The sequence below is a fragment of the Sesamum indicum genome, linkage group LG12 (assembly GCF_026168435.1).
Source record: "Sesamum indicum cultivar Baizhima isolate 11 linkage group LG12, ASM2616843v1, whole genome shotgun sequence".
NCBI classification, from domain to species: domain Eukaryota; kingdom Viridiplantae; phylum Streptophyta; class Magnoliopsida; order Lamiales; family Pedaliaceae; genus Sesamum; species Sesamum indicum.
Window position 1 is genome coordinate 11,111,681 of NC_142668.1, and position 18,059 is coordinate 11,129,739.

General features: G+C 30.0%; 1 protein-coding gene across 1 annotated transcript; it reads left to right on the forward strand.

The window, feature by feature from the left end:
- Window positions 1–15,334: 15,334 nt before the first annotated feature.
- Window positions 15,335–17,626, forward strand: NCED3 (nine-cis-epoxycarotenoid dioxygenase 3). The gene has a single exon (XM_011084544.3). The coding sequence runs from the start codon at window positions 15,481–15,483 to the stop codon at window positions 17,299–17,301; it is 1,821 nt and encodes a 606-aa protein (XP_011082846.1). The 5' UTR covers window positions 15,335–15,480; the 3' UTR covers window positions 17,302–17,626.
- The last annotated feature ends 433 nt before the right edge of the window (window positions 17,627–18,059 follow it).

Here is an 18,059-nt window from a genome sequence, read left to right on the forward strand (position 1 = left end):
TTCTTGGATAATGATTCATAACTTACGCGTCAACTCCTTGGAGTATATACCACAGGAAAACCACAACAAACAATTCTCAAGGACAGATTACCCTTCAAAAATAAGAAAAATTCTAAACAATTCAAGTATCTTTCGTATTTAATTTGGATCGGGTCTGATGACTTGATCCACTCCAATGTATTCCATAAATGGGTTGTAGATTTTTTCACAGCTTTAAATTGTGCCACATGACTTAGATAAGTGAATGCATTTAGTCTTATAAATATATTTATGGTAAGAGACGTTCACTCAAACCAGCAACATTAAATACTTTTTTCCAATCTCGTGCTGATTTAAGTATCGAAGGGTATTAATTGGGGATCTTACAACAAGTGAAACGATCTTTTCTTTTCTCAGGTTCCACACTTCATTTGGGATACTTTTGGGGCAACCTCGACCTCCTACATGAGTCAATATATATATATATATATATATATATATTATATCTTCAATCTCGAATTGATTTAAGTATCGAAGGATATTAATTGGGGGATTTTACAATAAGTCGAACAATATTTTCTTTTCTCAGGTTCCATACTTAATTTGGAATACCTTTGGGCGCCCTTGGCCTCCTAATCGAGTCAATATATACATATATATATATATATAAATATCTTTATCATAATTTTTTTTTAGTAGTTTGAGAGAAAAAAATTACGTATTTATCATTATCATATTAATGTGGTTTCAATTAGATTCTTACAATATAGAAAACAACTAAATCTATTAATAGTATTTTGACTGACTTAAATATTAAAATACTATCGTTAAGACACTCCCAACAACTCAAACGTATACTCATAATATAGATTGAATCGAATAGAATACTGATCGTATCCAATCTCTTACCGGCCCGTCTCCACATACGGGTCATTTCTTGGAAACTTCTTAAGTTCTTTTCATCTGTACATTCAAGAAAAGAGAATTGCATGGAAAAATGGGTACCACATTATGAGGTTGTAATGGAACCTGTCGGTGGACAAATCAAATAATTGCACGCGCAAAATCAAATCAAAATCTTATGTTCCTAGGAAAAAAATAAAAACACTTTATTGATACGTCCACACCAAAGTACTAAAATGGGATGAGGTTGTTATTATGGGTCCAAACCTCTAGTCTGCTAAGTAGTTATATAATTTGTGATTGACGGTGTCAAATGTATGTGTAATGTAGTACACTGCACCTCATGACTTATTGGCTGATCATATCTTGTGGCATTTTAGTTTTGTTTCATATTAGCTTTTTTTTAATGTATATTATAATTTAAAAACTGTTAATGCACTTAATTCATTTTATGTATTTAAAAAATAAAAGATTTCTTGTAATATTTAGACGAGTCTGGTCCTCCATGCATGCAAACTCAGTTTAATCAAGAATCGATCTGGGACACCTCATGCCTGGAAAAAAATTGCATTTTTTATATCCAGCTCGATTTAATTTCAATTTTAATTTAATCGGATACGAGTTATATTTATAACTAATTTAGGTTTTCACAGTTTCTTGTACGTTTTTTAGTAACGGTATCATACTATTGTTATTTTTTTTCTTGGTTAAATAGATATGAATTTAAAATTAAAGTTATTGAGTTTTGTAATTCCTTTTACAGTGAAGCATGAGCATCAATATAAAACACAAATAAGGACAATTTGGGAATTTTTTTTTATCCATATGTTTAATCAACTTTGGAAGGAACTCTCTTCTTGCTAAGTTCACTATAAGTGGAGTACTCAATGGGGTGTTTGAAAAAAATTAATTAAGCACTTATTGCTGAAAATAAATTGAATAGAGTGGTTTTTATTTATAATTTATATTTTTTTAGCTACTTAAATTAATCTCATTTAAACAAAATAAATTATAAGTTTTACCACATTAATTTTTACAATTTATTATTATAATTATAAGTTTTTTTCCCAAACACTCGATTTTCAGATGTTTTGTATTTTTTACCTTTGTTTTCAAACACGTTCAATTTTCAATACAGTTAAACTTAAAACTTTACATACGGCTTAATCTCACCATAAAATTAGAAGCGTTTGCAAACATGGATCTCCTTAGAGTCAAGATACTTAATCAATAGCAAATTACTACTAACATAAATTGTGAGGCCACATAATATTTTTTTTAATTGATTTTTGATATTTTAGTTCAAAAAATATTTTTTTTTTCTAGTAATTAATTGGACTAATGACACCCATTAGTTCAGTTAGTGAAAGTAGTCCAAGTCAAAATGCATCAATTTGCGTCATCCCAAACAGGACCTAACTTCCAAATCATAGTTTAGTATTCCTAAGATAAGCATTTCCATGTCAATTGCATAACCTAATATTCTTAGCATGATTATAATAGGAGAAGAACAACTTGAAGCATGAGATAGAGGGTGTTTGCCTAAACTTTTCAAATATATATTATGAGCTCCTGTATCTTATAAGATGTTTTAGGAGCTTATAAGATGTTGATTTTATTTTCAAAATAAGTTTTTTAAATATTTGGATAAAATAAGATGTTAAATCTTATAAGATGTAAAAACATCTTATAATATGTTAGCGTGTTTGTTTGTGTGTGTGTGTCAGAGAGAGAGAGAGAGAGAGTGTGTGTGAGGGATAGAGTGTGTCAGTGTATTAATAGGAATATTTTTGTTTTATGTCATATTAATTTTATATAGCTTATAAAATCTTTATTAAAAAAAGTTAGGAAAGTTAATTTTTTTTTCTTGAAGAGTTTAAAATATCCAAAACGTCTTATTTTGAAATCTTATAAGCTTTTTTAAAAAAATACCAAACACTTTGTTAGAACTTATAAGCTCTCTAACATCTTATAAGATGTTTTTAGGAGTTTATAAGCTTAGCCAAATACCCTCGTAATCTCCCTTAAAGTAAAAGTAAAATCTTGATAACATTAAAAACTCCCAACTCCCAAGTTGTAATTAATATACAAACCCTCAATATTATTTTTTCAGGTACAAAAAAATTATAACATAGTCGATCAGAACTCATGTCAATCGCACGTAAAATGTTTTGATCTAAACTTAAACGGTGTTTGGGTGTGCTTATAAACTCTTTAAAATATTATAAAATATAAGTATTTGGCAATTTTTTTTAAAAATGAGCTTATAAGATTAAGAGGTCCCAACTTTAGTTCAATTTATTTTTAAAAAAAAATATAAAATTTTCACTAGTAACATGTTATCAATTACATAATTTTATTTATGCTTAAACGCTCATTTTTTTTTTCATGTATAGTAAAATCTCAATAAATTAATAACCTTGGGACCATGAAATTTTATTAATTTAGAGAGATATTAATTTATCGATAAATTAATATTTTATTAATTAAAAGGGAGACTTTTTAAATTCGGCAAATTTAATACATATGTATTGAAAATAAATGAATTTATATATGTTTCATTGATTATATTCATACTAACCAATTTTTTGTACCTAATTAAATATACTAATGTATAATATCAATTCATTGTATACAATGAACTATTATATTCATGGACGCATGTATCAATTCATTGAAATTATTTAAAATATACATATTTACATTAATTCGTTGCACTTAAATAACTATTATAGCCAATTAAATATATTCATGCATGATGAATGAAACATATACTATATAAATCTCAATATGGAAATAAAATAATTCATAACACCCAACTATGTCTTCTCATCTAAAAGACATGACAAAATCATCCATGAATGATCAAATGCGTAAAGCATTACAGACTTCATATTTAATATTTATAATTGTATTATTTATGAATTATTAATTTAGAGTTTTAATGGGACCTAATATTTATAAAGGAATTTTTCGAAAAATTATTATCTTATTATCTTATCGAATTTGATGATTTTTTACAAAGTCCAAGTCGGGACCGAAATATTTTATTATTTTAGATAGTTTATTAATTTATAGAGTATTAATTTATAGAGATTTTACTGTAACACTTATATTTAGGCTAAAAAAGTATTGTATAAAATGTATGAACTTATAAGATCTTATAATTAAACTTAGCCAAACACCCTCGTAATTTGTTGGTATCTTTAAAGGTAGGTGTTGAATCTATTAATTCTTGGAGTTGTACGAGAAAATTTATTTATTTGAGCTTATAAATTTTAGAAAATGTAAACAAAACAAATTAAAAGAAATATTTTCTAATTAACTTTGGTTTATCACTTATTTCTTGTCCACTTCTTGGATAATCCTATTTTTTAAGATTGAGGGCCAACATTATCTAGTATTACTTAATTATCCAAAAGTGGAAACCAATCTTTTATTTTAATTCATGTCATCAAATTAATTATCATTCAAATGATAGTCTAACCATCTAAACTAGAAGTTTTTACGTTGAATTTATATATAACACGGGATCATCTTAATACATATATATGTATAAAAGATACAGAATAATATCACTCGACGTGAAAAAAATTATTTTAATATTCAATATTTTTTTTCAGGATCTCATAAAAGCATACAAAATATATTAGTCATAGTAATAATTTTAAGATTATGATTAGCGACAAGTATATATTAAACGACAATAATTTTATTAGAAAGTAAAAATTATTGCTACTTAATATATTTTATTATAGATAATTAAGATTTCATATTATCACTTGAATTTTTGTGAATGTTAATCTCCTAGCTACTATATACACAAGTGCCCTTACTTTTTACACACGACCAACAAAAAGTTCCAAGGCTTCATCGCCAAAGTTGGAGATAACATGATCATTAACATCCCTTTAATCCTTAATTAATGTTTGGGATCCCACAAAAGACACCACTAATTTAGCAAAATTTAGTTAGTGGAAAAGGGTTGAGAAAAAAAAAAAAAAAAAAAGACCAATGATTAAAGTCCATTACCTATAACGTCTCACTCTTATTGCTCACCTTTTAAAGTTAGTTTTATCCTTTACAGGGAGAAATACGATATTTTATAATGATTAATTATTATAGTGAAAAGTAAAAAAAAAAAGTTATGATGATTATAGAATAGTTAGAATTGTGCATTAATTATTAATCGTTATTTTTATAAGTGAAATTGAAATATGGGCCATAATTAATATTTTGGTTATAGTTGAAACTATATCAAACATCAATCGACTATCGTCATAGCTTAAATATTCACATTTAATATTTAATCACTGTAAATAATATTATAATTTTTAAGTGGTAATCATTTATAATCTATTCGAGTGATCACTTTATTTTGCCCGATTCATTATGTTTGTTTTTGAATGATCAGATCCTGTTAAACCCGACACAATTATTTCAATAAAAGGAATTTTATTTTACCCTTACACTAGAAATTAAACTTAATTTTCATCGAATCAAGCATTATAAAATAATAAATTTTATTTTTTAATAAACATCAAACTCATAACATCCAAATAAAATATTTATAATTCAACATTTAAAAAATCACTTTATAGTTTTTTTTTGTGGGGGTATAATTATGATGTTCTTTATATTTATTTATTTGAGATGTTTTTGTTTTTTTTTTTGGGGGGGAATAAGAGTGGTGAACAAGTTTTATGAGTGACCACCGTCATTGTGGAAAATATTAGACAGAGGATTATCAGTGTTAATTTATCTCATTTTGTTAGTTTATATGTGTTATGTAGATTATGGTATATCCCTTATCCTATCGAGAGAGAAACCACCAGTTGAACACTATTGTACTGTACGATCTTATTTTATTAATAAAATTTATATTTACCCAAAAAGTTTTATGAGAGTGAGGAGCAGTCCAATAAGTTTACCGTGGGGGTGAGCCCACCTGAGTGGGCCCAGAGACAGAGCGCCGACACCTGTCTAATTTCTAGGCCCAGTTTTGCCCTTTTCACATTTCCTTTTCTCTAACACTTATTCGTTGGGTGTTTTTTATTGGGTTGTGACACATTTGCTTATTTTATTATTAAATTAAATTCAACAATTAAATATTTTCTATTTATCCCATGATTATAATATAAAATATCTTGTAATTAATCACGTGATATAAATAATATATATATATATATATACTATTTTTCTTGAATAATAACCAAAAAGAATCATTTTTCAAAATCTTTTATATTTTAAGTAATTCTTGAAAAAATGTGCAAATGCAATGATAGTTAATAACGATTTTAGAGGGTGTCCGACTGAGTTTATAATTTTATAAGCTCTATAAAACTGTTTGATAATTTTTTTAAAAAAATTTATAAGATTTTAGAAATAAAAAATTTAGAATTAGTCACGTAGACACTAATTTTGTCATGTAAAATTATATCAAATTTGTCATGTAGAAACTAATTTTGTGAAATCTTGGACTATTAATTTTTACTTGAGACCTTAACATCGAAATTGTATATAATTGAATGATAGAAGTCGTCGATGAAATTCCCATCAAAAAAAAAAAAGAAACGTATATGAAAAGATTAATTTGGAATTAGGAGAATTGTGGGTAGTAGAAATTGCAATTGGTGTAAATAAAAGTTGTGAGAAAATGGTGAGGTCCAAGTGGCATTGTTATATGGAGCCGCCGTGTAATTCAACATTTCTTACATCCTATCCTATATATCATTTTGCCTCTTCAATTGGTACTCATCTTTTTCAATTTTCTCCACGCCTCACTTTTTTCTACGTGGCCTATATATACACACACATATATATACATATATATTTTTTTATTTTTTTTGATAAATTATAACTACTTCCACTTAATTTTGATATAATTACGAGTGTTTTATCGTTGTTTAAAAATATTATAAATACTCCCCCATTTTAGTGCCCGTCTATAGTTTTAATCTAACTTTTTTAGTGAATGTATCGAAATGCACTTTGGAGTATGAATTATACTTTTATGTAATTTTTTAAATGTTTTCAAATAATTTTATGGACTGATATGTATTATGATAATTTATGTTACTCACCTTCTGAGTTTTTATGTATTTTTTCAAATATTTAACAAGGGGAAGATAGTGATTTTTACCTCATCCTCTAAGAGCTACATGATTATTCTTCGATTAAAAAAAGTATTTATAATTTTTTAAATAATAAAGAATATTCGTAATTATGATAAATTTAAGAAAAGATAGCCATAATTTACCTTTATATATATATATATATTCATATATACATGAGACTTTAGGTAAGTAGCTATAATTTTATCTTATTTGATTAAACCAGATTTTAAAATCGTAAATCTCTTAAAAAGCAACTATAATATAGATATTTTACACTATAATTTTCATATTGACTGATTGAGGAATTAAATATATGATTTTTTGCAAAAGATAATTTGTTTTTATCAATCAAATTAATCAACATATATATATATATTTACATAAAAATGTACATGCATGTTTGTACACATGAAATTCTTACATAAATCGAGTATCATTCATTTAAATCAATCTTATTGCAGTAATTCATTATAAATAATGTTCGTATACAAATATCGTGATATGAAATTAGATTATGTTGGAAAAATTTGTAGCTAGGTATTGAAAGTGAAATGTTTAGATTTTCAACCACCTTTTCTCAAAAACAAAATATCTAATGTATATGAAATTTATTATCTAGCAGTTATTTCAAATTAATTCCCATGATATATATATCTCATTGAAAGAAAATTGTTGTGGTAGCATTTTTTATGGGACAAAGCACTATTTGAACAAAAATATTATTTACCACAACATAAAAATATTTTGATTTTATAGACATAAAAACGACGGCATATATTATTCATAGGAGTAATAAAACAAGTAAATAACAACAAACAAGTATACAAAAAATAGAACTAGTTAAAAAAGGATCTTAAATGATTGAATGATATTTATGTGCATATACGCTTCGCGTCTCTTTTCCTTCTCCACACGAAAAAGATAAGTGATAATTATATCTTGCACCCTTCAGCTATATTATTTATCACATTCACCCTCCTAACTTTCCAAACTTAACAAAATCCCCCCTACTAGTATGCTTAATTTTATTTTTTATTTTTAAATTTAGTATAAGTAGAAACAACCAAAAATAAAGGTCTCTAGGATGGAACTTGTCATGTTGTTATGTTTTTTGGATTGTCCCTATTCAACTGTTTGTGTATAGGCCCTACACATCTTGCCCAAATATCCAACTACTTCACATTATTTGATGTTGTCTCCATGTGCTATTTTAGATAAGTCTCTCCCATATGCCCATATACCCTCACCAATACAACCATATATACATAAATTTTAATCAAGAATGTTACAATTATTATAAATTAAACTTCCCTTATTTTTAATTTTTTGAATAATTTGAATTTCAAAAAAGATTGTCATTTATTAATAGCAGGGCAGAAAAAATAGGACAGACTTGTTCAAATCTCGTTGTTGTTCTCAGTATGTTGCATAAAAGATTGGTTTACAGTTCATACATGAATGAATGTGAAGGTCATGTACTAAATATAAAAGATATTTTGTTTTCTAATAATTTAAACATTAATATAGAAAAAAGCATCATTTTTTGAGTTGTTCTTTGCCAAGTCCTAGGGTCCAATTATCGATCAAATATCAATCAGCATGAAATCACATCGCTTCCGTTGTTATAGCTTATACATATAGGATAATTAAAGAAATATTAGTGATGTTATACATATGAATTATTAATTCTTTTCATTTTCTATTTGTTTAAGCATTATTTGCATATAAAATCAACATAAATGAACTAAATGCAATGTTTCTTATCTAGTATCAATTTATTAAGATCATGTATCATAATTATATAGGAAATATATCAAATTTATATTTGCTAGGTCACTTTCCCTTTATTTATTAATTAATTAATTTATTATTATTATTATTATTATTTTGTTTTGTTTTTTGGGAGGGAGGGGGCAATGTAGGTCATTTGTGTGTTTTGCGCTAATCAAATTAAGCTATCCGCTCGTCACATAAATAGCAGAAGATTTTAATTTAATGCTAATGATGAATCATGCCATATATACTGAATTTGTTGATTAATCATGCCAAAAATCACTAGGTTTATATTGTGATTTTTTTTTTCCAATCTTTTAAAATTTTGTGGGAAAAAAAATTAGCCTACAAATACAAAAGTAGATTACATATGAACGTATTTATGTAAGTATTAGTAATTTCAAGCAAAAAAAAAGGTCATAAATCAACATTATAAAAAAAAATATCTTATATGTTTCTCCACATAATTCTTATTACAATAATGGGTACATATACTACAAGAAAAATGATCAATGATTAGGAAAAATATTGATGCTAAAATCAGTATCCAGCTAATTAGCAAGTAAATTTTTATTGCTATCTGTATTATTTAATATTCTTTAAAACAACGTGTTGCTAAATTTGTTGCAAGTTAATTTCCCTTGCTGAATTCATTGGCAAGTAAATTTCTATTATTAGATAATTTAGATTAGTAACGAGAGTTTTACTTGTTAATTATCTCGACAAATTTTTTTTTGTTTCTATTGAACAATTTTTTTGTAGTGATAATTCTAATCTATTTGTGATTATGATAAAATACGAAGTGATAAAAAAATCGTACAATGTAAATAAAACATTAAGCTTATATATGTTTCAATCAAAATTCTTTGTTATAGAAAAATTATGAAAACAATCCTCCGTATCGAATAGACTTTACAAATTATTTAGTGAAATAAGTAGTAAGTAATGATTGAGCATAATAAGCAATTATACACATAATATAATATGTGTATACAACAAAAGTATAAATGAGAACACATACAAAAAATAACACTATTTGTAATCATTCATACTTACAATATACATAAAATTACAAATATTTAGTAAAAGCCCAGATCGCAATCCTTGACTAACTTGTAAACTATAACTTAATTTTATTACTATATTATTAATTCTTCATGCATGTTAATAAATTAATAATGCATAAAGTAAGACATATTATTCCCAAGATAAAACTCATCATTAAATATTGGAGCACATGATGAGCAAGTATTCAGATTAAACCCCAAACTACTGACAGATTCAAAAAGTTCCCAACATGTAAGAAGATTTGAGAATCCCAAAAACATAAATATATTCATTGGACAAAAGCATATATAGTATACATATATTTTTTTCACAAGTTGCAAGAATTAGGTTTAAACTATTTTCATATATACATAGAATTATATATATATAGAGAGAGAGAGACAGAGAGAGAGAGAGAGAGCATCGATCTTTTTGCATAAGAAAATTAATGATGGTTAGGCATGTGCCTAACATGCTTATGTAACATGGACAGCATGGATGATCTTTAAGGTACAATTTGCGATTTTTCATTGAGAATTATCAACTAGTAAATATTTTTATCCTCTACTTGTACACTATGGTCTATTCTCAGTCAATTTCACACATCTCCACATGTTTTTGAAGTACTAAATTAACCAAATATAGTAAGTTTTGCATATATTCAAATATAACCATGTTTATGTTTATGGGGTTTGTCCCACAAGATGACAATGTCTATTTAAATAAACAGTTATATAGTTTTATTTTTAGAGCTCGTTTAATTGCAACCAATCAAATTTGATTAAGCCCGAGACAATTTCAGATTCTTGCATGATATTGAATCGTACTTAGTGGGCTATGATTCATTAAATTCAGCTAGGTCCGTAAGTTGTTGTTTAAGGTGAAACGTCAACTTTACTCTAAATATAAATAGAGACTTGGTTGGCCTAAAGATAAATTGGATAACTAGACAATATATGATTTTCTTTTTATGCGCTAAATCAAACTTTTTAACAATTATTTATTCATCTCCGAATGACAACAAACAAAATGAAGTAAACTTAAAATTTTATTTACTTATTGTATATATTATTCATTTACCTCAAATGATAAAATAAATAAATAAGTGTTTACAAGCTTATCTCCACATGATAAGCTTGCAAGTATAGTTATCAATCATCAAGTTAATTTGGAATCATCAAATTTTTGTTCCTCCTAATTTCCATATGTTATCTAATTAAATAAGATGCTTGATTAGCTTAATTAGGTAACGTTACTGAGGTTGGTGTACACTTAATTTTTTTTTTTTTTTTTGTCAACTTAGAATCTAAACTTTGCGAAATTTGCACTTTGCTATATATGATTATTTTTTATTGATGTTTATGTTGAAAAAATATCACATGTTGTGCATATGTGAAAAAATATCACATCACATAATCCTTAAATATCACATGTGCACTACATGTAATGTTTTTTTGACAAAAAACATGGTGAAAAAATAATTATAAATGACAAGTGCAAATTTCGTAAAATTTAGATGCCAAAATATAAAAACGATCATAGTATAACAAAATATAATTAACCCACTTTTTAATTATGGGGTTTCTTTACAAAGAGATAATATAGTACCACAAACACAAAGTAGCTGAACATAAACACAATCAAATAAGACACAAACATTGCATGTTTATTTATAAAGTAATTTAATAAATTATATTTCCCCATTAACGAATCATACATGATTATACATTATTATATATATAGCTTTATTGAGTAACTTTATATTACATCCTTATCTTGGTAGTTATTTAATTATTCTTCCAAAAGTCACACATCATCCTTTTATTATTTGGAACTATTTCATATTGTGTCTTCTTTCTCAAACCTTTTAAATTTTTAAAGATACGGGGTAATTATTTATATAATACAAAAATATTAATATACGACTCAGAAAGTTCTCAAAAAAAAAAAAAAAAAAGAAAACCCTCTCTGGTTGCACATGGTAGCCAAGAGTTTCAAATTTATAATAACAAATTTTTCAGAATTTATTTCTGAATTTTTCTTTAGGTGAATCGACAAAATAGATATTTATATTTGAATATCGTAGCACCAATCATCAATAATTTTTTAATTATTTTGTATGAAAAATACGATCGATGACTTTGACTTGAATTACCACTATGGGCTAGCGAAAGCCCTACGGACCATAAATTATTTAAAGATGCATTTAGATTCATAAATTTCAATTTGAGAGAATAATTTGGAGAATAAATTTGAAATGACGATCTGTCGAAATGATGAGACTATTGAGGCCTCCATTTTCCCCAGAATTAAGGGTAATTTCCTCGGTCTATGTATGCAATTAAGGTACTATAAATTAATCTTTTTATTATTATTTCAAGTATTATGATAGATTCAAAATCCATGCAAAGTTGGACCACATACCCTAAAGAATTAAATCAAATTTTATAAAGAATTGGTGAAGAAGGGGTTTCACGAGGTTAGATGATCTTAACCAACTGTATCTATAATCATTAACCACGTTCAACAGGAACCAATGATTAAATAAATATTATTACACAAATGTAATAATTAGGACATACTATTAACCAACCAAAAGGAATAATAATTAATTAACAATAAATAAAGGGCCTGTCTCCTACGTAATCCAACTCAAACTTCCTCCCACAATTTCTTTTTTTTTTTTAAAGAATATATATATATATATATAATAATTTTAAAAAAAAGAAAAAGAAAAAGATAATGAAGATTTGACGGGGGGAAATCCATGATCAAAGGGAACACGTAGCAACCCTAAGAATAATGTGGTGGTTTATAATATTAGAAGGTGTGGGTGCAGATGTCAAAAAGATCATGATGTCGATATATCAAATCAGCCCTTCAATTTTGTAAAATTTAGTTTTGTGCCCCACAAAAATTATAATATGATCCCTTTTAATGTGGTAGTTAGAGTCATCCATGACATTAAGGAAAACACTATGCAAACTCAATATATATATATAATTTAAAAAGGTCAAGATATGGTTGTTATTAGCGTTTGATCCTCCAATTAATAATTTATAGTGTAAAAGTGGGGTGTCAAAGAATCTGTACCTAAATCCTTTCAAAGGGTGGGGGGTGCAATACCATTCTTAACATCTACTCTTACTTAATTAACTCTTAATCAACAATTATATCAGGGTTAGGCACCTTAATCAATACCCATAATCTGATGCAGATCTAGAGACAGAGCCAGTCGATATATGTCAAAAGCTTTTAGGTGAATTATAATGTTGTTTTTTTATTATTTTTTTTTTCATGAGTTGTTTTTAAGTTTATTGGGCTAAACTCTAGTTCAGTTCGCTCGTAATTAAAGATAAAACATAAATGTATAGATAAACTTTCAAATAAAATGACCATTTAATATATAGTATAACATCAATAAATGATTTTAAAAATACGATAAAAGATCTTTCACTGTATAACTTTTAATTGAAAAAAGAAAAAGGAAAAAAATTGAAGTGGGGGATGTTGTAAGTTAAAAAGTGGAAAGGGGGGTAAAGATGGAAAAAGAAAAAGATGCTGGTTGTGTGGGGGGACATAAGCGTGTTTGGACAACTGAGGTGACCCAGATTTGGAACTGCCACGTGTTGACTATAAAACGTGCTCTTCCCTTAATAAAGAGGCCTGAACGCGGGTTTTCTTTTTCAGACTAGTAGAAAACGTGGGTCCCCCCCTTCACTATCGCTAAAAAGTTTATGCACCAATTTTTCTACTACACAATTTTCCATCTCCTATTTTCATTTTTTTTCACATTTCAAGAAAAAAATAATTTTACGTCCTTTAGTGAAATTTGGTTTAATATATATAAATCTTGTGTAGTTTAAAAATTTTTATTTAGTATCACGACATTTGTTATTGTCTAACGAATAAATTTCTTAATTAGTAAAATTTTATTGAATTTATTAAAATTAACATAAAATTTGAATGAAACACGTACATATTTAATCTCTAATTGACTTGTTATTCACTTATTGTAGGTTTAAAAAGTCTTTTTTGATCAAAATACTCTTATAAGGGTGGCGATATATCGCCACACATGCATAATCTTATGAAGATTGATAAGGGTAGTTTGGTTAGAAAAGATGTGTTTGACTTGCAACGTGTCAGTAATAATATAGATTTTCATTCACTTTTTTGCTAATTCAACAAATTCGATAAATTTTAACTAGCGAAATGATCTATTTGTTAGACAGAACAAATTCAAGAATAGCAAATATAATTTCCTAAACCATATAAAATTTATATGTAATTACAACAAACCTTACAGGGAATAGTGTAATCATCCCTATAAATTATGCGATCATAATGTGTTGTTGCATCTTGTAGTTGTATTCTCTTAGATATATCTCCGACCCTACTGCATATCAAGCCCTAATATGTATGTATAGACTCACCGCAACAAGTTGATCATTTTGATGTTTGTGGTTCATGTGAAAATCGTAATAGGTGTATATAACTTTTGTTACCCAAATATTTCTTACGATCTACCTTATCACTTACTGATTTAAGTATCAAAGGGCTATGATTCGAGTCTTTCCTATGTGGTTCGGATGATCGTTCTCCATTCGTTAAGCATAACAATCACTCAAATTTTATTTTTGAATTTTAAATTTACAATACAACACTTATATATTTTAAAAAAAAATCACTATACATATAATAAAAATACATAATATAGAATATAAGATTGAATGCCAATTTAATAATATCAGGGCTCTCATGCGAACTAGAGGCATAAATTGATTCAAATGTTTTATTGGGGTGAAAGACTCGTGGGAGAGAAAATAAAACGGGGTTTGAATGTCGACAGTCATTTGTTTACTCATCAGCAAAGAAATAGGGACAGGGTCCAATAACAGAGCTAACTACCTTAGTCTCACTTTCCCACTGCTGCCTCAATTTTTTTTTTTTAATCCGTCACTTTCAAATTACTTGAATTTCCATTAAAATTATGGTGGATCATGCAACAATAACCAAATTTTCCATCTATAATAATATAATTTGTGTACGTGAATCACGTCATGTGCTAGCGTATTTGGACCACGAACAAATTCGATTTTTAAATTCAAATTTCAAATTTTATTGCACAATTGTACATAGTAATAAGAAATTCTGACCCAAAATCGAATTTGATTGGATTTGAATCAATTATATGAATGTTCAATATATTTGGCTTTTGATTAGTGTATAGTTCAGAAAATGTGATCAATTATGTATGACAAGTATATTATATTTGTGATGTAATTGATTTCAATTCGATCGAATTTAATTTGAGTGGGGAGATCAATAGAATAATAATATTATTATTATTATATGGAAATAAAAAACGAAAATTAAAGGTGGTCGTGTCGAAGTTTGAAGAAGCTATGACCTGCTCCCACCATCCCCCTCGTTTATTATCATACCGTCCTCTATATCCAACACGTGGACTTTCTTCCCCACATTTCTCTCTCTATATATACACTCATCTCCCCTCTTTCTCTCTCATCAAACTCAACCAAATTCTCTCTCTCTCTCTCCCCCCCTTACTCTATTCCTACGAAGCTGCAACACTCTTAAGATTTACACACACAAGACACACTCGGGCAGAATACAGTTTACAGTGCCAAAATAGGTAGCCATGGCCACTTCTTCTACTTGTACTACGAGTTCTTGGATTAAGCCTAAAGTAGGTGAGTTGGGGTCTTGTACAAACCTGTCGTTCGTGCAGTCCCACAGGACTCCACGCGCACACAGCCGCAAAACTGATGTTAAATGCTCTCTCCAGACTCCTACGCTCCATTTCCCCAAGCAGTCGCCGCCTACCACCTATCAAACACCTTCTCCCACCAAGATTGTCGTCAATCCGCAGCCCACCGTCAGGAAGGGTGATGCTGCTTCTCCGTCGAAGCCAAAATGGAATATGATTCAGAAAGCGGCTGCAATGGCCTTGGACGCTGTGGAGAATGCATTGACAGACCACGAGCTCCGCCACCCTTTGCCGAAGACAGCCGATCCTGAAGTTCAAATCGCCGGAAACTTCTCGCCGGTGCCGGAACAACCCGTCAGGCACAGGCTTCCGGTCGTCGGGAAGATACCGGAGTCTATCCAGGGGGTGTACGTTAGGAACGGCGCCAACCCACTGTTCGAGCCGCAGGCGGGGCACCACTTCTTCGACGGCGACGGCATGATTCACGCCGTGAAATTCGAGAACGGCTCTGCGAGCTATGCCTGTCGGTTTACGGAGACGCAGAGGTTGGTTCAGGAGCGGGCTTTGGGCCGGCCGATTTTTCCCAAAGCCATTGGCGAGCTACATGGGCATTCGGGCATAGCGAGATTGCTGCTCTTCTATGCTCGTGGGCTGTTCAATCTGGTTGATCACGGCCAAGGCACCGGCGTAGCGAACGCCGGATTAGTGTACTTCAACAACCGGTTGTTGGCTATGTCCGAAGATGATTTGCCTTATCATGTCCGCTTGACTCCCAATGGTGACCTGAAAACGGTGGAGAGGTACAATTTCAACGGCCAGTTGAACTCCACCATGATCGCCCACCCCAAGGTCGACCCTGTTTCCGGCGAACTCTTTGCTCTGAGCTACGACGTGATCCGTAAGCCTTACTTGAAGTATTTCAGGTTTTCAAGAAACGGGGAGAAATCAGAGGATGTCGAAATCCCTGTTTCTGAACCAACAATGATGCATGATTTCGCCATTACTGAGAAGTTCGTGATCGTGCCAGATCAACAGGTGGTCTTCAAGATGTCGGAGATGATCCGGGGCGGTTCTCCGGTGGTCTACGAAAAGGATAAGGTATCAAGATTCGGTGTACTAGACAAGTACGCTAAGGATTCCTCCGGGATTAAATGGGTTCAAGTCCCTGATTGCTTCTGCTTCCACCTCTGGAATGCGTGGGAAGAGCCGGAAACTGACGAAATCGTCGTGATCGGTTCCTGTATGACACCGCCCGACTCAATTTTCAACGAATGCGATGAAGGATTAAAGAGTGTTTTATCCGAAATTCGGCTGAATCTAAAAACCGGCAAGTCCACGAGGAGGCCCATCATGTCCGAAGAGGATCAGGTCAATTTAGAGGCAGGAATGGTGAACAGAAACAGGCTTGGAAGAAAAACCCGGTACGCCTATCTCGCCATTGCAGAGCCATGGCCTAAAGTCTCTGGATTTGCTAAAGTGGACCTCTTCACAGGCGAAGTCAAGAAATTCATCTACGGCGACGAAAAGTACGGCGGAGAACCTCTGTTTCTCCCCAGAGATCCCAACTCTGAAGCTGAAGACGACGGCTACATTCTGGCCTTCGTGCACGACGAAAAGGCCTGGAAATCAGAGCTGCAAATCGTCAATGCCAAGACTATGAAGCTGGAAGCCTCTGTCAAGCTCCCATCAAGAGTTCCATATGGTTTCCATGGCACATTCATAAGCGCCAAGGACTTGGCAAACCAAGCCTGATCTGTATTAGAATGATCGTTTTCGACTTTCAACGGTGGAGAATTACCAGAGGGATGGTTAGATTATACATCCCCGGAGTCTCTCTGCTGTTTGATTATTATTATTATTATTATTTTCCGTCTTCTTTTTTGATATTTAAATGTGGGAGGTTTTAGGGGGAGCAGCTTGTAGCTTTGGGATGTAGGTAGAAATGGAAGCTCAGCTGGTTTCTCCTTATTCTTTCACATACTGTGTGAAATCAGATACATGGTAGAATATACAGTTAGAAGACAGCAGTTTTGTACTCATATTGTATGCTTTAAGTATAGAACTCTGTTTTCTTGTACATTAATGAATCTTCTCCCTCATATTTCATGTCAGATCGTATACACGATAGTATCAACATTTCATTCGGTCATGTTCTTGATCCGATCCCAGTTCAAGAAATCATTAGAAAATGCAAGACCATGTCTTTTAACATCGTTATATCAACAATGTATTTTATTACATTCTCAATTCAATTTCAGTTCACAAAGTCGTTTTAAATCATGTAAGAAACGAGGGGTGGGGGATTTTAACGCACGATGATATCAGTATTTTATTTTATTATATTCATGATCCAATTTTAGTTGAGGGAAATCATTGGAGATGCAAGAACATGTACATGTGTCGTGATAAATGAATGGGAAAAAGAATGAACCAATGGTGTTTGTGTGGGTGTAAGGTGTTAAGGTTTTGGTGCAATTAATGTTAGAGAAGCGACAAAAGTAATGGAGAAG